The 21,035-nt window shown below is 42.6% G+C and overlaps 2 protein-coding genes across 5 annotated transcripts in view; one reads left to right on the top strand and one right to left on the bottom strand.

Annotated features, from left to right (window-relative positions):
• Window positions 1–11,765, top strand: part of LOC133955479 (FERM domain-containing protein 5) — a 58,318-nt gene extending 46,553 nt beyond the window's left edge. Inside the window, exons 9-14 of one of the 3 annotated variants that reach the window (XM_062390335.1) lie at window positions 2–65; window positions 192–274; window positions 1,532–1,606; window positions 2,548–2,616; window positions 2,805–2,911; window positions 6,654–11,765. In XM_062390335.1, the coding sequence (XP_062246319.1) occupies window positions 2–65; window positions 192–274; window positions 1,532–1,606; window positions 2,548–2,616; window positions 2,805–2,911; window positions 6,654–7,240 (985 nt within the window). In that variant the 3' untranslated portion in view covers window positions 7,241–11,765. Of the gene's footprint in view, window position 1; window positions 275–1,531; window positions 1,607–2,547; window positions 2,617–2,804; window positions 2,912–6,653 lie in introns of all 3 variants that reach the window. The other 2 variants (XM_062390334.1, XM_062390333.1) reach the window with 2 other exon arrangements.
• Window positions 11,766–12,110: 345 nt separating this feature from the next.
• Window positions 12,111–20,757, bottom strand: blm (BLM RecQ like helicase). 2 transcript variants are annotated; one of them, XM_062390332.1, is made up of 22 exons: window positions 20,441–20,756; window positions 19,261–19,321; window positions 18,522–19,170; window positions 18,283–18,406; window positions 18,099–18,202; window positions 17,886–18,000; window positions 17,122–17,792; window positions 16,573–16,749; window positions 16,368–16,486; window positions 16,165–16,278; window positions 15,936–16,034; window positions 15,688–15,836; window positions 15,496–15,602; window positions 14,839–14,999; window positions 14,542–14,737; window positions 14,229–14,419; window positions 13,995–14,139; window positions 13,692–13,891; window positions 13,371–13,566; window positions 13,147–13,269; window positions 12,606–12,810; window positions 12,111–12,508 (listed from the first exon to the last, which is right to left on the bottom strand). In XM_062390332.1, exons 1-22 carry the CDS (start codon window positions 20,533–20,535, stop codon window positions 12,319–12,321), a joined length of 4,191 nt encoding a protein of 1,396 aa, XP_062246316.1. In that variant the 5' UTR covers window positions 20,536–20,756; the 3' UTR covers window positions 12,111–12,318. The 2 variants fall into 2 exon arrangements, with proteins under 2 accessions (XP_062246316.1, XP_062246315.1); XM_062390331.1 differs by having other exon boundaries at window positions 18,522–19,321; window positions 20,441–20,757.
• Window positions 20,758–21,035: the final 278 nt, after the last annotated feature.

The following is a 21,035-nucleotide window of genomic DNA, read 5'->3' as shown; positions in this document are numbered from 1 at the left end:
GGGACGAGGTGACCAAACTGAAGTTCGAGGGCAAGACCTTCCACATACATGCGAACCAGAAGGAGGTGAGAGCATGGCTTGTTGGATGTGCAGATAAGAGTCTAAGTTCTAATGATGTGGAGATTTGTTCAGCCTCTGTTTATTATATTTTCCTGCACACTCTCTTATTTTTCAACGTGCAGGACAAACAGATCATCCTGACATACTTCGCACCCACTCCGGAGGCATGCAAGCACCTTTGGAAATGCGGAGTGGAGCACCAGGCTTTCTACAAGTGAGTCCGCACATGTTCTTTATTGAATTCCACCGTTTCCCTTTCTCTGCTTATGGCCGTGATTTAGTTGCTTTGAGTGCCGCGGTCGGGGGGGGGGGGGGGGGGGGTGTAACGGCCAAGGTGCCTCTGAGTCCTTACAGGCCCTTCTTCACTCAGAGTTGTTTGTCAGCGGGAAAATGTGGTGCGAGCCGCCGCTGACCTTTAGCGAGCTGGAGTGCGGTGGCACGAGACTGCAGGCACTTCACCGCTCCTCCTGAGATACGGCTCCCCTGTGTCAGCCATGAATAATAGCATTGCTCCCCCCCTGCTCACCCCTGGCTCAGGAAAGGTGATAAAAAAAAAAAAAGCACAAGCAGTGTGAGTACAGTGTGAGAACAGAGGGTGGGAGTGGTGAGGTAATGACAGCTCAGGTGATGAAGGGTGTGTGGGGGGGTTGGCAGATGGAGAGAAGGGCCATCACAAGGTCAGAGCTTAGCACAGGAATTGATGGATCTAATGCGATGTGACCTTTCGATGACTCTCTGAAGTGGAAGACTGATAAAAGATTTTTATCAAGATCTGGCTGTAAGAAGGAGTCTGGGGGACGACAGAGAGAGAGGGAGGACTTGTGATCGTGGGTTTCAGAGACGCACGCATCGTTTGAAAGGAACATGAAGCATCAATTTTTAATGTCTCACTTACTATCACAATATAAACATATTGAATACTGTATGGAGCAGATGCAGAGCCTATACTACAGAGAGGAGACATGAGTTATTTAATAGCAGTTTTTTTAAATGCTGTTTTCCTCTATGATTGTAGAAATATAATTAACTCTGCCCTTTGTTTGTTTGTAAGCAAGATAAAACAAAAACTACTTGGATTCCCGGGGGGATGGAAGTAGGTGGGATGTGGTTAAATTATGGTGCGGATCTGGATCACGTGATGGACCCAACATTTGTTTCCACCTTTTGTTGACTTCTCAGAGAATAATTCATGGATCTTGATGAAAAATAAATGTTGGCGTATTTAGGGAACTGATTTTGAGGAGAAATTTGGTGCAGCTTGATTATATTCAAGGGGACTGTAAGACCTTTGTGGACGGAGGCTCTCTACAGAGTGACAGTCTAGATGGTAGAGTATTGACGCATAGCAGTGCGATTGTATTAGAAGCATGATCTTACAAGAATGACTGGGAAACGTTTCATACCAGATGTTTTCTTCCCATTTTTCTCGTTTCAATACATCTTAGTTCGATTGTCTTTTCTTGTTTTCCAGGCTTGAGAAGTCCAGTCAGGTTCGGACGGTGTCCAGCAGCAACCTGTTCTTCAAGGGCAGCCGTTTCCGTTACAGGTAGAGTACACGACAGAGAGGCGGTGTGACTGATGACAGGGAGGGGAGGACAGAAACATCCCCCAGCTGGAAGTGCAGAGGGAGGTGTTCCCAGAGGATCTGACCTCCTGGCCTTCTGTGCTTCAACCTCAGCCCACGTATGCCCAGTGGATAGAACTGACACCTCACAAGATAGAGGACAGAATGAAGGGGACTCAAACGTAACATATTTTCTCAACCACCCTAAGTGGTCTATAGTGTTTAGATTTGACATTTTTGCTGCAACCTTTCATCAAGGGTGGTGAAAAAAAATATATATTTAAAGATGAACTACTTAAAACCAAAGAAAGGCATAAAGTTTAAATCTCAGAAGATATTTTATTATTCTTATTTTTTAATTAATTTTATTATGTTTTCTGTTATATTAAATATAATATATTTATATCACAATATATATTTATATTAACAGAAACAGCTCAAATCTTGACTTCATCTGCATTGCATGGGCCACTAGATATAAAAACTAGTGTGCATAGCTGAAAGGAAAATCACTCCTGAGAAAAATATTTCTAGTTTTGTTGAACTGCCCCTTTGAAGGGAAAATATTAATATTCAGACAAACAAAGAAATAAATGGGATTTTTTCTTTGAAAATATCTGGTCAGTTAAATGTTTAGTTTACTGTCAAAGAGCAATTCATTGTTCATTGTTTTGATATTTTTGCGTGCAAGTGTGTGTTAACGTGTGTGAGTGTGTGTGTGTGTGTGAGTGTGTGTCACTGGGTAATTCTGTCATGATGCTCAAGCACTGTATTGATCCACTACAGTGATGGCTGTCATGGCATTGGGAGACAGCAAGTTGTGTGGTTATGTCATTGTGTGTTTGTGTTTTCGTGTGTGTGTGCGCGTGTGTGTGTGTGTGTGAGAAACTCATCCTGAGCATCGTCTCTGTGCTTTATAACAGTGGACGCGTGGCTAAAGAGGTGATGGAGCAGAGTGCCAAAATCAAACGCGAACCTCCAGAAATACACAGGTAGAGTCAGGAGAGGTCAGAGAACTCTCGATTCGATTTCTGTTTTCCTCCTTTTGGCACCAAGCTACCGCAGGTGTCTTAATATCAGGAGCACCTACTGGCTTCAGTTTGAGTTACCTCCACTCGGGGGTGGTCTTGTCTGTGCGCTGACTGTTTTGTTGCATGTATGTGTGTGCTTGTCTCTGCAGGGCTGGCCTCGTGCCCAGCAGGAGTTGCCCATCCATCACCCACGGGCCTCGCCTCACCAGTGTGCCGCGCACGCGTCGGAGAGCTGTGCACATATCTATCATGGAGGGTAAGCTCTTACCTCACGCTTCAGCAAGCAATAGATCTCATGGTGGCCGTCAGTGTATGTGTGTGTGTGTGTAGGAATGGGGGGGGTAGCTTTTACAAGATGTTAATTTGTCCTTTAGAGGCCGTACAGTCAGTATGGTGTTGTTTCCATGTCAACCTCATCCACTGAAACAAGTCTTTCACATTGCTACACAAGAGGCACTTGTGATTTGCCCTTTTCAGATCATCTCATAAATAGTATGTTGCTGCAGCAGGAACCCACAGTGAAGAGGAGGATGTTGTGGACCAGTATACATTCTTCAGTACCCTCTTTGATAACACTGTGCAGTTCGAGCACAAAATCCACAAACAACAAAGCACATCAAAGGCACAACGTCCTCACAAAACCGAACATGTTCAGTGTCCAAAAGCCAGTCTTACAGATGCACTACATCTCCTTCATCTAGAGCATTTTTGTCTTTCTCTTTCATCTGCTGGTTTCTGTCCCTCAATGTCAAAAACCGAACAGAGCCCCTGCAACAAATCATTGGAGTGTTCCTGTCCTCTCTTTATGAGCGGTTCAGGGCTCAGGCCAATGAGGACATTATGAGGGACACAAGCCATGTTCTCCACACCCAGTTCCACATGCTCCATCTCGGGTAGCGTTTATACCTCCTCAGGTGCTCAACCAACTAGCACAGAAGGAATCCGCTGGGTGAACGAGGCGTTCAAGGACAACTCGGTGTTCCACCTAGAGCTTGAGACCTGAATGAGAGAAAAAACAAACACTTACTCGAATGCCAAACACTTGCCATGTGGACTTTTTAATTAAATTTAATTATTAATTAATTTATTATAACATGGCCTTGCCCAAATTGCCTTAGGTATTTATAGAGTTGTATTGCATTGTGCTGTATCAGTGTTTGACACCTTATTTCCCATGGATCAGGAGGTTAAGTCCCTTTTGTGAGAACTGTTCTCCTTCTTGAGAAAACACCCGTATGCACACACACACACACAAGCTGTAACTGGAGCCATTTGGCTCACTTACTGCTTTCACCATTGGTCGCAGGTGTGTGCGTCACTCAGGCTGCTCCACTTCGATGCAGGCTTTCAGAGCTGTGTGTGTGTGTGTGTTTGTGTGAGTTTCCACAAGTGTTGGTGAAAGCTGTACAGATTCAGGAGCAGCTTAAGTCACTTACAACACAGCCCCCTGCAGGCTCCTGGTCCTGAGCAGTTGGGGTCAGTGCCTCTGTCTGTGAGACCGTCCCCCATGGTCCTGCAGGTCTACAATAGAGCTGTACTGTACGGATTCAGGGTCTTTTGCTGTGGGTTCAGCCATGAGAGCTTCCCACCCCCGGTGTGTGCTGACCTGGTGTCTTACAGTGGTATTAATACCCCAGCTCAATATAGCCTGGGCCTTCTATTCCATGTATGTCTGTAGTCTGGGTGGGGTCAAAACCAGGCCAGACCAATGCTGGTGATTGTAGCACTGCTGCAGAACTCCCACTGTTTCACCTCACACTCCGCTCCGCTATCCGCTACCGAGGCAGACAGTCTGCAGACTGTGGCCTGGACTCCGGGACAGGGGACCGTAACACTAGGATAAACACACGTGAATGCTGCAGCCATGGTGAAGTGTCTGATCCGCATCACCACCCGGGTGAACGTCCACCTGCGTATGATCAACCACTGCTACCGGGATGTACAAGTTCGCGTGCTCAGCCTGGGGCCTCGCATGCTGGGCAAGGCCCTGGGCGTCCTGCCCCTGTACCCGGCTCTGACGGGGCAGCAGGAGTCGGCCAGCGTCACCCCTGTCCCTGGCACTCCGCTGCCCTGTGTTCAGCCCAGCCAACCTCCAGGTAAACTCATCACGGACTCTGAGGCGGCTGGACGTGTGCTTCACATGGTGGCGCTCGCCTCCTCTGTTTTATATCAGTCTCTGGCTCACTGATGTTGGCAGTGAGGGAGGGACTCTGTCGGGAGTAGCAGCAACGTTTGATACCAACCAGTAAACAGTATTTCAAATGGTGTTGTGTGTTTATGTTGTGTATGAATTTATAGTATTTCAAAACAAAAATGGGATATTCAACCGAAAACGTTCTGTTTGCTGCCTCACTGCGGCAGATCAACACTGAGCAAAGATGGCTGCTGGCACTCACTCAACCTTTATGCCTCCTTTTCACTTGACAGTAGAGGCTTAACACTCTGGGCATAATCTGTGCTGCTCGATTCCAATTTTTTTTTGTTAAATGTCCCTCTAGATATTTGCTCCCTCATCAAAAGCTGGATTTGAATCCCGTCTCTTTATAGTGAAGGTGTAATGTTGCTGCTTTGACGTTGGGCAGAATGTGATATCGTCAGCAAAGGCTCATCTCCTCTGACATGTACACTCACTGTAGAGTGGCTCTCATGTGCTGGTACTTCCCCTTCAGAATGAACGGTGCCGTTGTACAGTAACAGCGCTGTATTTTGGGAATGCTTTGATGGCTTGTTGACTGTTTGTAGGCAGAGTTCATCAATATGGAAAACCAACAGTCAACTGACTCAGATTTGAGCTCTTCTACTGAAATTGCTGCTGATTCCCTTTAATATCCAGATAATAAAGATACTGCTCTACCTTTTTATAGAGATATTGAATTTGTATATATTTTGGATCAGTTTAAACACATAACTTGATTTTTAATGTGTTCACTTCCATACAATATCATTTATACATTTATAAACATTAAACCTACATTTTCCTTCCTCACAATATCAGATTACATTTACTGTAACAGAGCATTTAATCGTGGTGTCTCTCTCCATATTGTAGGTCAAATATTCATTTAGTTCCTTTTCAGTTTGGATCGATTTGTTTAGAAAAGATGATTGTTTGAGTTTTCTCTGGTTTTTAAGGATACATTCATAAAATATCTCATATCAGCTGAAATAGTCCTTTGTCTCTTGCTTTGAGTTTGCTTTTCATCCAGCGAAACAAAAAGGTTTTGAATGTACAAATGAGCATGAGACTCATCTCATGTCTGGTGATGGATTTTAAAATATGTAAACTTATCCTTTAGTCTAAGAATAATCCTTGTGGTTTGTATTTATATTTGACGGCAGTGAGGCTCCAGTAACACTGTTAAGCTTCCTCGTACGAGCTTTTAGACCAAATCATGCACATGGAAAAATCTTTTGCCATCAACAATTTTTATTTTAGAACAACAGTGTTTACACTATTTAAATAGAAATAGCAGCAATATAGAGGAGGAAGACACAGCAGCAATTATAACTGAAAAGATACTCTAATGAAAAAACATAAATAACAGTGGCCTGAAAAGGACAATGTGGAAAACTCTAACTAGCAGCACTGATGGACTGTAAACTGTTCGACATGCATAGAGATTAGGGCTCAGGGTCTTTGGTGAATGGATGTTGAACATCTTATCAGGGTGCACGATCTAGTTACTTGATATTTTCCTCAAATATACTTTTGAGATATTCTTCACTCTGGGGCTGTTGAGAAAGATCCTTACTTCCTGTGTAATTTGTGTCATGAGGATTCAGCACACTCCCAGTCTGCTTAACTCTGGGGACATGATCAGGTTGCAGCTCTTCAGTTGGAGACAGTGTGTCTGTGGACAAACGGCTTGGAAGACGTCTCAGCCGTTTAGAACCTGATCTACAGTATGCTGTGTATCTCATGCTATTAAATATGCATTAATATTTCTTTCTTCCTCTTTGTTTCCCCTCTCCTCTTCCTCTCTGAACACCTCCCCAAGGTCTGGAGTCCTTGCGTGACAGTGCCCACTCCACGCCGGTGCGTTCAGTGTCCCACTGTGACTCGTTCATGCCGCGCTCCCGGAGCCAGGCCACAGATCGCAGTGACGGCACGGCGGTGATCTCGGACGAGGCCTACAGCCCCTCCAGCAGCGTCCTGCCCACCCCGGTGGCCGAGCACAGCATGGACCCGGCTGTCTCGCGCCAGATCAACGGGGCACCCTGCAGCATCGAAGAGGAGAAGGAGTCAGAGGCTGGCAAAGCCAAGCGCGGGGATGGGGGTGATTTTGGTGCGGACGGTAAATCCGCACAGGAGGGTGCAGGGGGGGACTCGACCCTCACCGAGGTGGAACAGGTGAATAAGTTTATCTTAAGTGTCCTCCGTTTGCTGCTTGTCACCATTGGACTCCTCTTTGTCTTGCTCCTCCTCCTCATCATCCTCACCGAGTCAGACCTCGACGTAGCATTTTTACGTGACATCCGCAAGACCCCCGAGTTTGAGCAGTTCCATTACGAATATTTTTGTCCCCTCAGGCGGTGGTTTGCCTGCAAGCTCCGCTGGGTGGGCGGGTTGCTCATTAACAATTGAGGGGGAGGTCGTAGCGTTCGTAAACCTGTTCGGGGGTCTGAGAAGACGGTTAGGACCCCGGAGGGATGGAGGAGGGCGGCTTCGTCCCAACCATGAACCCTGCTTCTCCCATCGTCCGCCTGCAGACACACAGCTTGGACCACTCCTGCTAAAAGACCAGGCCAACGTCTCTCTCCCCCTCCTCCACTTTAAGTTACTCCCCTCCTCAACACCCAACCACCACCAACTCGTTTTGCTTCTTTTATCCGTTTTTTTTTCATTCTTTTTTTTTACCACAAAGCCAGGGGACATATTTTTGTTGCATATTTTTTTAATTTTATTTCAAGTCATTTCAGGTATTTTTATTTTTTCAAATAACATAAAGGAAAAAAAATTCCAACTGAAACTAAAGAACTGAAGGATTTTGAACCATCCTCTTTACAGGAGCTGGAGAAGTTGTCGAAATGGATGAACGTTGCCTTCAGTTATTATTTATTGCTGTCAAACGTGTATTTTCATTAGAAGAGGAGAAGAGATGACGAGGTGATCGAGGAAGTTGTCATGAAGAGATGGAAGGGAGTTAGGTTAGAGTCGATATGCTGCTGTGATTTATATGTGAGGAAGAGTAATGATAAAATCTTCTGATACTGATCCGTCCCCATCAGACAAACAGCAGGAAAAACTAAATAGGAATAAAAGTGAAGGTTGGTGAAACAGGGAAGAGTCGGGGGGTGATTAACAAATGCCTTTTTCGAGAGGGTGTCGAAGACTGTTTTCAGTTTTGAATTTTGTGGATTGTTTTAAGACACAATTACACTTCAGTATATTAGCGTGTACAAAGGGAACTGGTGAAGATCAGAGTTGTTTTTTTTCTAAGGATATGGAAAAATAAAATCAGTACCAATAGTGTTATGTGACGCAGTCGTTTCAGATGAGGTTAGACATGTTCGATGAAGAGCAAAGATTCACTGGCACCAGTAGAGTCATAGTCTAGAGATAGATGGTTTAAATAATGAAGAACTTTTGAAATGTCCTCATTTGTCTTTCTGTTTATTTCTCTGATTTAATTTGATTTGCATTTTCTCATCAAGTTGAAATTCAATGAATTTCAATGATTTCTTTGTATGGAGAGTTAATGATTTATTTAGGTTTCATATCAACCATGCTCTTAGGTTAATGTATTATACTATATTATTATTATTACTAGAATAAGAGTTACAATGTACTTTTTGTACAAATTAGTTTGTTTCCTAATATATATTGAAGTTTTCCATGTATATTTTAACAGAACTGAAATGTTATTTTGTTATTGAAGATTAAATTATACTTTTTTTAGCAATGTGTTTCAAGTAAGGTCAAAAGAATTCATGGAAATGAGGAAGGGTTTTTATCCAGATCCACTGATAACGACTCTCATCCCTCCACCAGCAGTGACCCGGTTTTAAACATGTATTTTTACAGTATACCTTAAGGAGATATCATTATACCACATATGCCAATATACCAAATAATCCAAAATCACATTTTCACTTTTCATAACTTTAACATTTGTACTTGTACTTTAAGAGTTTGTAGAGGTGACATGAGCCTGACCAGAGACACAGAGTCTGCAGCGAAAAAATATAACCTCCCACTAAAAATTCAGTAAAACTGTTAGAATTCATTATAATTCCAAAGTGTATTTAAATGTTTAAAACTAGAGCTGAAGCTGATTAATTGATGATTAGTGATTGTGCATTAACTTCCATTTATTTTGACAAAATTCACAATTATTGTCATATTTCAAGCTAAAATATCAGTGTAATGTGATTTCAGTTTTTTTCGACGACAACAAAAAAGTCGTCAATTTATCTCATTGGGCTGAAAATAGCCTGTGGGATGGAAGTTAAAATGTTCGTTGATGAATGAAACTCTAAACATTTGTTTCAAACTTGTAAATAACAAGTTAGAGATGACAACATTTTATGAGACTAGAAAAGTAACTTTTTTGGTGAAGGAAACATTTTAAATATAGTTAATTTATTCCCTTGATTTTTCTATACCACCAGCAAATATTAAAGCAGATATCAATATATTTATAATAACCTATATTAAAAAATAATATCTGTGTTTTGATTGGTCGGTCAGGCTCTGGATTTGTTAGCCTCATATTTCCAGGGGGCAGTTACCGCTCCTGGCTGCTGGATCCTGGGTAAAATCAGTTTGTTTGTTTTTCGCGTTTACCTCCTGTACCGAGTGCAGGCTGTTAAGTGTAGATGTGTTTGTAAGAAGGAATGGAAATCAAGGTGACAGAAATTGGCATCTAGACAAAGAAGAGGAACTAAAAAAATGTCCAATTTCCATATTTTGCTATGAAAGGAGGAGGAAAGGTGGAAAGGGGTGAAAATGTAAGCGAGGACTGAGGGAAATGAGAAGATCAGTCTGCTCCTTTGAAAGTGCCATTTTTAAAAAGCGTGTGGTGACTCACCACTCTAATGGCTGCACAGGGTTGCTTGTCTTGCTTGTTTTTAGTCTATTTCAAACCCCACACCCCGACTGCACCGGCACCTGCAGCTGCTGCACTGATGCAGCCCCGACGGTGCTATACCTACTTCTGTATCTGCTCCTGTGTAATCCGAGCCTGTCAGTCCTCGGCTACAGTCGTAGCCCCGACCACAGAGCAGCGTGCACTTTGGCGTTGTGGCTGGATCCACCCCACTGGCTCCTTCACAAACCATCATTATCTGCTGTGGAGGGAACCGGGAACATCTGACCGTAAGAGCAGAGCTGGAAAGCAACCAGTCATATGTCAGAGCTTATTTATTACAAATAAACTTTGATCCATTATCACAGATGCAATGATAAAGCACAGCTCTCCTAACAAGGAGCGAGTGAGTGTCTCTTTTTTTTGTGTGTACATTCATAATTAATATTTATTACTTCTTTTACTGACATAAAGGTCAACGTGACTTGGCCGGTGCAGCCAGGCCGAGTTGTTAGCAGGACGTCTGTTAAAGGTCAGTGTGCAGAGGTGTTTCTCATCCATCAGGACAGGTTTACACATCAGCCTTATGTAGCTTCTCTGAACATGCAACAGTTTCTAAAGACAAAGGCAGCGTTATTCAAGGAGCAATAATCCGCTGTGAGAGCAAAAAGATGTGATGTTAAGTGTTTGAAAATCAAATGGTGAATTATGTCCTTTTCCTGTGTCTTGAAAACCACTGTTACCAAATTGCTGTACTCTTAACAACCATGTGACCACTGAGACACTTAGTTACAGCTGCGTTCAGTCATGACATTTTATAAAAATCCTTTTTCCCCTTGGAGACGTCTCGTGTGGGTGTTTGTTTCCTTTACATCGCTCAGTGACAGATTGTTCCCCCCTTCCCATGCTTGGATCCTGACAGTTTTTACCAAAGTGGCAAGGATGAAGGAAAGGAGACCGAAAAGACACAAACGTCCACTGTCTTACACGCAGCTCCGCTCCTCACATCTCCCAGGCCGAGAGAGAGACGGGGAAACTGTTCATCTCTGTCCGAATCTGTGACGGACACTTCATTCACAATTCATTAAGGTTTCAGTTGCTGAGTCATGTTGACATGTTTTCTTTTACTTCACGGGAGATGGATTCAGGTTGGGCCACGTGTGAACTGAGAATCGAGTTTGAATGTCATCCATGGTTTATATAATAAATCCCTCCGTCCCCCTGAAAAGCAATAATGAAGGTACAGCTGTGCAAAAACATGTGTGCATTTGAAGATGAAGCACTGATACTTGTCTGTAGAATCAAAACAAAAGGGGATGGAGTCAATAACAAAAACACCTGCATGATAAAGTGTTATTCCTGAAAATAAACAAAGTTCAGAGGCAGCGTTGCCAGATGGGAAATGTTGAAGTATCATACCAGAGGCTTAAAGTTCTCTTATTCTGGGGTAAATTTCTAATCAATCATTAGACAAACAGTATATAAATAATGCTTTCATAAAACACATACATGTTGAGAGGATCAGTGTTTGCTGGAGAGATGTGTAAAAAACAGGCAGATGCATGATTCTCATTCACAGAACTGGATTGAATCACCTATTTTTCCAGCCCAAACACCATCATTAAAAGATGGAATTATTGTTCTGGTGACAGAGGGTTATTTTTTAGGTTTTCTGTTGTGGAGATATTTCACTGGACTGCACCTTACTCTGAGGTGTTCTTGTTATTTTGTCCCTTTTCCCTGTTGTGATCAATTCTTTCAGGTTTCTTGAAAGAATGTGACATAACCAGGACTTAAGTTTCATTGGCTGCCCTTCAAACTTCATGAATGTGATGGAAGTGAATTGCTAAACCAATCTGGATGATCAAAACTCAAGTTTCACACACAATTGGCTCCTTGAATCTGGTTTCTGGCACTAGTCTGTCATATTAAAGTGGATGTTTGATGCACAGAGGGGTTTATGATAAGAGAAGACATCTTGGATCTGCCTTCTTCCAGCTCCCAGTAGAGAAACCCCTCACCCAACCGTGCACATACTCAGTGTATAAGCATATTCATGTCTGGTGGTGTGTCGTTCTATCCTGGGATTGAAGATTGCTCTTTAATTACGTTTCAAATACACATACACAAGTATATACACATCTACATATATATATAAATCCATGTGCCAAATCCAGCTCTTGTTCAGTCTGATCCATTCCGAATCCATTTATACTGTAGGTAACCTTCTGTACAAGTCAGTATAATATTGTTTCTCTCCAACAGTCTCCTGTAACTGGTGCCATTAAATGAAACTATTCAAACATGAAATAAACATTGAATAAAACAAAAGTGCTTCTGTGGCTTTTGTGAAACAACAAACTCAGCACAGCAAGAAAAAAGCAAGAATAAAACAAATCTTTTGAATGTTGATGACATGAAGCAATAAATGTTATCAAAACTTCAATTGACTTTAATATACAGTGAAAAAAAATCTTCAGATTTCAAATATAATTTTACAACATTCAATATAAAATCTGGACACACACCATGAAAACTGTACAGAATGTTAACATAAAACAGGATAAATACTACACAATCACCGACACCAGCAGGTTTGAAAAGTAGTGAATCAGTAGTTTCACAGACGACAGTTCTAGCTCATGTTTGAGAACGTTGGCTTTAAGAAAGGTCGTTGTCTGGATTGAGGGGTCGGGGCAGTCAGGAAGCCCGGCCTCCTTTCTGATGACGCATCTCCTGCTGAGCTTCTGGACCCTCGACCTGTAGCTTTCGCTCCTCCTCTGGAGCTTGATGATGACCATGACTTATTGCTGTTGTAGCCATTACTAAAGCCACAGAAAAAAAGAGGTAGTTAAGAGAATAAGCTTTCAGCTTTGAAGCAAATCATATTTCTAAATATAAAATGAGACAAACGATACAGACCCTTTAGAATTGGAGCTTGTGTTGTTGTATCCTTTTCTCTTCTTGGAACTCTTGAAGGACGGAGCTTTCTTCCTCTTCTGTCCCTGTGCGGACTGATTACGAAAGTAGGTGGAGGACTCTGTGTCGTCCTCGTCGTCGTAATTTATGTTTGCACGGCCTCGTGTCGTGTCTATCCATTCATCTCCACCAACGGCAGCCGGCTCCTCTACAGAGACAATGTACAATAATGTGCAAAAATGTGAAGTGACGTTTTTCACAACCTGAAAGTCTAAACCAAGGTTCAACTCATTGTTACATTGTTTACATTTGATTTTGGTTTCCCTGATCGTTGATTGATTTTTAGACGGGCTTTTGTGTAATGTCTGCATCGGGGAGGAGTCTTAGTTTGAATGGAGAACATTTATGAACTGGTTCATTTCATTACTGCTGTAATATCACCATGGTTTTAGTTCATTTTTCCGGATTGTGATCAGAGACCAATGTGATAAGGTCATGACCAAACAAGGTAGGTGTTAAAGTGTAAAGAACATGGGACATTTACCAGGTAGCTGCCACTCAGAGTATTTCTGTAAAAGCTGAATGACCTCAGCTCCATACTTCTCCAGTTTGTCCTCCGTCACTCCATCGATCTGCAGGAGGACTTCAGTGTCAGAGGAAAGCTTCTCTGACATTTGGGAAGAAAAAGGATGAAAAAGTTAGAAAATTCTTGTTGTATCATATAAGCTGTAGTGGTATTTGAAAGTCAACAGCTGTTCCAGACATTACCAGATATCGTTTTCAAGGTGGCAGTGGAGAAGATGTTGAAATAGTGAATGCCAAATGCTTTCCCGAGCTGCTTGCATAAATCCGTCAGCTCCTTCAGACACTTTTGAACCATCTCGTCTCTCTGAGAAACGTTCTTGGTCACTGAAGCTTTGATTCTCCTGCTGCTTGACGCACTCTCTGTCTCACAGAACTCCACCTAGGACAGGTTAAGTGTTGGTTATTGTTCATTGCCCTGATTGATATTTAAGACTTCACTAAGCATGAGTCATATTCTACCTCTTCAAACTGCCTTAAAGTAGATGTATGACTATGACCCATTACCTGCATGTTCCCTGACAGCACGCTCATGGCTTTTGTTCCAGCAGAGATGTAAGACACAGCTTGACCGTTGAACACAATGTGCAGGTCCTCGACCAGAACGTTATCCAGAACCAGTTTTTTGAAGAGACGGTCGGCGTTGTGTCTGGTGTAGGCTCCTCCCTTCCCAAACATTCCTGTCTGTACCTTTGCAGTTTTAGATCCTGACAAAATATAAGATGTGAACATATTTTACCAGAGTGTCCTATTACAAACATTCAGTTACAAAAGATGCTTTTTCATTGCGAGCAGATGCCTGTACTGTACCTAGGAAGATATCCACGAGCATGTTCAGCGTCAGCCGGTTCTGCTTAGCAGTCTTGCCAAACTTCGCTCCTACTTTCTCGCAGTTCTCCTGGACGAAGCTCACAATCTTTTTCACATCTTCTGTAACATTTCTCATCTTGTATTGCTGCGGACAGGAATATTCAAATTGTAGTTCAGCTGGAAACAGGCCGGCAGGTTTTGAATACGAGATAAACAATCAGAAACTATTCCTACATTGGGTTTTGAACAGTTGTCACAGGTGACATCAGGGTGCTCTTTACAGAAGCTTTTGTTGAAGTTGAGCTCTCCAAAGTAAGCGAGCAGTTGAATTCTTCTACAATCCATTATGTTCTCGCAGAAGTGCACCATGCTGTTTAGGTTGTTGAAATGAGTCGCTTTGGCATGTCTGTCACCTTCTCTGTCCACTGTGAAAAGAAAGATTGCAACCAGGTCTACATGAGTAATACGTACGGTGAGTCATTTGGACAGTAAACATGCTTTGGGTGATTTCACAGGATTTGAGATAGCTGTTATTTGTGCCACATACTGCTGAGGATCCTCTTGATGCGTTGCACGTCAGTGTAGGAGTAGAACAGAATACAGTGAGAGACGTCTCCGTCTCTGCCGGCTCGTCCCGACTCCTGGTAGTAACCCTCCACTGATTTGGGCAGACTAGCGTGGATCACATACCGCACATCAGGCTTGTCAATGCCCATGCCGAAGGCTATGGTGGCACAGATGACCTTGCAGACAAAGAGGAACAGTAAAACTAGAGCAACATGCAGTATCAAGTACCGCCTACGAGTCATATTTATCTGTGATTGTAATTGAGTGGGGACCTCACCTGGCAGCCATCCTGATTGATCCACTTGCTCTGCACATACTCCCTGTCACCGTCACTCAGGCCCGCGTGATAAGCCAGACCTAATATCCCCGCTCTCTGGAGACTCTCCGCCATGGCATCACAGTCATTACGGGACAGGCAGTACACAATGCCAGAGTCACCTGAAACACAGATAGGCAGCTGAATAATCAAAAGTTAAATTCAAAGGGTTTTTTAATTATTAACAAAATATGTCCCAAAATGAAAATCAAACAGTCTGTTGTTAATTAAAGGCTACTTACAAACGCAATTAAGAATTTGACAAATTAGTGAGTTAGTTAATGAGTTTTTACATGCTTCAATACAACTAAAACCTTTAATGTGTGCAGGAAGCATTTTTATTATATATGGAATTATAATTAAAGTACTTTGATCTAACTTAATCCGCTGGACATCTTGAGCTCAGTCTGATATGATTTGTCAATGTCAATTTTATTTATATAGCACATTTAAAAAACAACTTGGTTGACCAAAGTGCTTTACAGGTGGAGTGGTAGTGATTTGTTTTCACTTTTCCATTACGAGACTGTGCTCACGTACAAATCTGAGCTGAACATTTCCAAGTGTTCTGAAAATAGCATGAGCAGGGATCAGATAAAGTAATCCGGAATTATTTACGTGGGTAGTGCTTTTTGATCCAGTTGATGCAGTCCTCGTCCACCTTTTTGGGTTTCTTGGGCAACACAGCATACTTCAAGTTTGTTCGGTTGAAACTCATGGTAAACCTGGACACATATTAGACAGAAAATGTGCAGTTATTGTTGGGTGGAGAGAAGAATCTTAGACAGAGCCTGAAATCAAAGCACTTACACCTGAGGCCGAGTCATACTCAGCTGGTTGAGGATATCTTTCTGGACGCGAGGGGTGGCAGTGGCTGTCAGAGCCATCATGGGCACTTTGGGGAACTTCTGTCGCAGCTCATGCAACTTCTTGTAGTCTGGACGGAAATCGTGGCCCCACTGAAAAATTAAAAAGGTCATAGAATGATTCGTAAGTACTGCTGCGAAGATAAAAACATAACGCAGACAAGCACACAGTAAAGGCAGGGATAAACACACCTGACTGACGCAGTGAGCCTCATCTATGACAAAGCGCGTCAACAGGCCTCTCTCGTACAGGTTATGCAGGGCGGAGATAAGCTTGTTACTTGCGCTGACCTTGGGGAGAAGATAAGATGCATCACTTTAGAGAAATCAGATACTACTAACTGAAATGAAAATAATTGTTGGAATCAAACTTGTGATTTCTTGTTGGTTGTAAATAAAGTGTAAACAATCCATTTCTCACCTTTTCAGGTGTAACATAGAGCAGTTTAACGATGGGGTCTTTCCTGGAGAGCTGCATATAGATCCTCCCTACTTCACTGTCACTTTTATCACCAGACAGACTTGTTGCTGGAATCTGAACAATGTTAGAAAAATAACATATGTTCTTTCTGATATATAGAAACTTGACTCATCTAACACACAAGCAGGAGCAAACATACTTACATCTAGCGTTGTGAGTTTCTGCACCTGGTCGACAATGAGTGATTTCAGAGGCGAGATGACGATGGAGACGCCTGATGACACGCAGGCTGGCAGCTGGTAACACAAGCTCTTTCCACCACCTACAGATGCGTCAGTAAGAGATTTAAACATCTTCACTGCAGCTGGTCCACAACTAAGTGTGTTTCTGCCGTGCGTGTCTACCAACCTGTGGGCATCAGAATAAACGTGTCTTCTCCCTGAAGCGTCGCATTAATCGCTTCTAGTTGATTGAACCGGAATTGATGAAGACCAAAGCGCTTGTGAAAGATCTTCATCATTTCCTGTGAGTGGGAGAAGTTGAATCCTCTGAATCGATCATGGGCTGGGTTTCTGAAGTCGGGCTCTGCAACGGAAGACGATAAAGCTGAGTCAGTAAAATGCACAAACCTACCACACAGCAATAGAACATTTTTTTACGTGGTGTGCTGAATAATCCTTTAAGAGTGTGGACAGCAACAGCCAATTAATGAGCTCTGCTTGCTTTACTTGGTATTAATATTGTGCAATTAACACATTCAAAAGCCAAACAGAGGCTACAAATACCCTTTATATAAATAGTATGACACAAATTATAGACAAGCTATCTTAATGTTGTCTTTGTTTACATAGCACAAAATAATCTGTGCTTTGCGAATTTTTGGCCAGTTATCGTATTTCTTCATTGCAAACATCTAATAAGTACAAGCACAGATGATTCCTTGCCATGCTGACTTACCGGGGGAGCGGATCTTTGCAGGTTTGGCTGCAGACGCAGGTGTTGTCGGTTTCTTATCCCACGTAGACTTGCTCGGTCCTCCCTCTTTCACTATAGACACAGCTCTGGAGTTTGTTCCAGTCACTGAAGAAGTTGAGGCTTCATCAAAGTAATCAGGGATATCCGAGTCATTGAAGTCATCTATGTCGAAGTCATCAAAGTAAAAGTCGTCTGCTTCTGTGTTGTCTGCAGCTGTGACTGCCGCTGTATTTGATTTTTTCTTCACACCAGTCTCTGGCTTCGCGGGTGAGAAGAAGAGATCTGAGCCGTCCAGGCCTGTGCTCACTTTCTTTGAGGAATTAAAAGATGGTTTTGTGAGGCTGTGATTTGATGGCGAGTCACACACACCATTATTCTCCACATATAATTTCCCATTGTCCTTTCTGTGCAAAGGCTCCACATTAATAATACTGTCAGAGAGATCAGAATCATAGTCCAAAGAGATTGCTGGAGATCTCCTGATGTGAAGAGGTTTTTTAATGTCCACATGGGCAGAGCCGCTAGAAGACATGCCACTAGACGTATAACAACTAACAGAGGAGCTTTCCTTTAAGCTGGTTTCTGAAATCACTGTGCTGTCTGGCTGCTGCATCCTGAACAGTGCTTCACCACCAGTTGCAAGAATTCTCTTCCTGAATGAGAAAGGCAGATGACAGCGGTCATACAAAGATATCATTACATACCACGAACAACAACAAATGTCTTTTCTTCTCAATTGTCCTCACCTTTGAGCCCTCTTCAGTAAAAGCTCACTTCCATAAGACAGACCTATTAGTTCATGTTCCGGGATGGAATCAACCAGAGAACAAATGGACTCCATGATACTGAAAAGCTGCTCATCTAAGACATGGTAAGGAAAAACAAAATCAATAATGAAAAGGAAAAAATAACAAGGTCCTCAGTACATGAGTAAAAGGTGAAGAATGTGTAACACCCACTTGTTTTATCTTTTGAGTGGAGAACAGAAGGTTTATGCAGAGTTGTGACGGGTCTCTTGGTGTACACTTGACTGTCCCTGCTTTCATCATCAGCCGCTTTGGATCTGTTTGAAATGAAGTACTACTCAAACATGTGTGCACACTGACTTTAATATTAAAACATGGAAAATTGTAAGAAACTGACCTTATCTCTAACATTTTAGACGTATAAGGGATTGGGGAAGGGGGGATGTAGTCCTTATCATCATCAGGCTCTGATTTGTCATCGAGCTCTATTACTGCAGTGTCAACCAGTGTTTTCGTATCATCTAAAAAAGACAAAAAAACAAAAGGATTCGTCTATTGAGAATTCTCCATTGCGTTCCTGTCTGTTTTCTCAAATGTGAAAATAAAATACAAATGCAGCAACAAACAGAATCTTACCTTTTCTTTCTTTTAAAGGCTCGGCCACAACATTGTTGTCATCCTCATTATCACTCATCACAGACTTCAGATGAGCACGACGATGTCTTCTGGGCATTTTAATTGCGGAATCATCTGGGAACAACTCTTCTGGATCCTGATAAAAACTAAATCCTGGTGAATCTGCTGTTTTGTTGACACAGTGTTCCAATTCCTTTGTTTCCAGACAAGACTGTTCACTTCTGGAGAGGCCATTCTTTTTGGAGAACGAGTTGCCTAAGTCTGGTGTGATAACAGAGTCATTAAGGTGTAGTTTCCATGTGAATTCATTTTTTCCTCCATTAGGAAGCGAGACTGGCTTGGTGCTGCTCCCTGATAATTCTGAGTTGAATGAGTCGTTTTTTCCTTTGGCAGGAGTTTCAAAGTCATCAATATCATCCCAATCATCCATTTGAAATCCAAGAGATGCATCCAGAATCGTGGAGGTGCCGTTTTCACTAGGAAAGTGGCTGTTATGTATAGATGGAGCTGTAGTCAACTTTATACAGGACACTGCTGGAGGAGTCTGAGCAGCAGGAGCACAGTTACCTGCTGGGCTGATGGATTCTGACTTGCCTTTTGAACTTACAGGGAAGAATTTGTTGATTTGGGCCTTTTGAGGTGCCTCAAGCTTGTTTGAAAATGCCAAAAGAGATTTAGTCACCACACTGTTCTTAGGGACATTGACATTCCTGTTTGCCAAAGCATTTGCGCTGATTACCTTGGTCGAAACTTCCTCCTTTGACGTAGCTGATGAGATCTTCTTTTTGAATGAAAAGGCCCTGAAAAATACACGACTATGAAATTAGGAAAACATAATGAACAGCTGAAGTCAGGGGTGTAATGCAAACTTCAATCCCTCCGAGACCTGTATGCCTCCAGGACAGGTAGAATAGAAGGATGACTGCTCCCGGCCTGGATGCAAAATGTTGGTAATACTCCCCTCTGGCAGAAGGCTGTCCATCAGGGCCAAAACCTCACGCCACCAGAACAGTTTCTTTCTCTCTGCAGCTGGCCTTATCAACAGGATGTGGAGAGCTTGCAGGTGTGGTGTTGCATTAGCAAGCGCACACCACTGTCAACTTGTATGACTTGCGCCACCAGCCACAGATGGAAAACAGCTCACTATAAACATGAATGCATGTAAAATAGCCAATGGCACATGTCTGAATGTGGCATTTCTCTTTGATTTACTGTAGCATCACTAATAGTTAGGGCTAGACAATATGTCCAAACATTATAGATAAAGGTTTAATACCAGTTGGTGTTGATAATAATCACAATAAATGTTTCATTATTATTTGTTTTAAGTTTAAAGACCGGTTTGCTCCTGAGTGAAGGTTGTGGTGTCTTTTTTAATTCATGACACACAGCAAACCATTTTACCATTCTGATCAACCTCAATTATTGTTTTATTGTTTCACTGTGCTTGCATAAGCAGAACCTCCATATATAATAAAACTGATGTTATGCAATCTGTTAAACTGTTATAGGTGAGATGAGGTAACTGTAACTATATCAGAGGTTAATGAATCACTTAAAAGTTGTAAACTTAAGTGCCCGATTAAATACTAGTTTTAGAATCCATAGTGCACTTTTCTATTGACACAACAATCCTGATTAACACAGTGTACAACAGGCCATGTCTTTAATGTTGCATTATGTGTGTGGTGAACTGTCGCCATGATGAAGGGAAACGGTTCATATCTAATGTGAAACTACTTAAAGAGAATGTGTGGTAAAGAGCAAATACACTTTTCTAGCAGAGCTTAACCCTCCTGCTGTGCGGTGTGCTCACAGATAACTGCATAGTGCCGAAAAGTAAGCATAGCTGACAGCTCGTAGCTAACAACTAGCATGGGTTCTAACGGCGCGGTGCTTTTTGTTGAGGGAGGACTCACCCGGGTTTGGGTTTGGCCAGAGACAGCCTGCTCTGAGCGGCGGTGCTGTGTCTCGCCAGCTGCTCCTCCAGGTTGTTTTGTGGAAGACCGGACATTGTTGCCGAGGAGCTGAGCTAGCCACGGCGCTAGCGTTGGCCGCCACTTTCTTTAGCTCCGCCCGCGCGCGACACCGGGCGCGACGAGGAACCGGAGCCTCGCGCTTCGTTTGTCCGGTGAATGAGGTAGAGTCGGTCAAACAGAGACGGTTGTTGCCGCTGGTTTAACCACAACACCCGCTCTGTGTCTGTGGCTCTGCTGCGCTGTGAGGGCACCGACAACAGCTTGAGTTAGCGCCTCTTCTACAGACTGACTCTTGATTGGTGGAAGCTGGGCGTGGGGGAGGCTTCTGGGAAATGTAGTCTCCTCCCTCAGTAATTGATTTGTAGTCTCAAAGGTTCAGGGTGCAAGATTTATACGAAAGGGATCTATGATATAACTCTAGTGATGTTTTAACTAGTGTGTAAAAATCTAAATTGTAGGAAGTATTGTTTTCTTTAACCTGGAATGGGAGCTTTATATTTAAATACTTTATATTTACATGATAAGCAGGTCCTCT

The sequence above is a fragment of the Platichthys flesus genome, chromosome 6, assembly GCF_949316205.1.
Source record: "Platichthys flesus chromosome 6, fPlaFle2.1, whole genome shotgun sequence".
Lineage (NCBI taxonomy): Eukaryota > Metazoa > Chordata > Actinopteri > Pleuronectiformes > Pleuronectidae > Platichthys > Platichthys flesus.
Note: the sequence above shows the minus strand (reverse complement) of the source record. Positions and strands in the feature narration are given on the sequence as shown.

What these genes read in the sequence shown, in the direction of transcription:
- blm (XM_062390331.1), bottom strand. Translation starts at nt 20,535, where the DNA reads ATGTCCGGTCTTCCACAAAACAACCTGGAGGAGCAGCTGGCGAGACAC. An exon ending in GTTTATTCTGATGCCCACAG is followed by an intron (nt 16,487 to 16,572) that starts GTTGGTAGACAC and finishes ACGCATCTGTAG; the next exon opens with GTGGTGGAAAGAGCTTGTGT. An exon ending in TCTATGTTACACCTGAAAAG is followed by an intron (nt 16,035 to 16,164) that starts GTGAGAAATGGA and finishes CTTCTCCCCAAG; the next exon opens with GTCAGCGCAAGTAACAAGCT.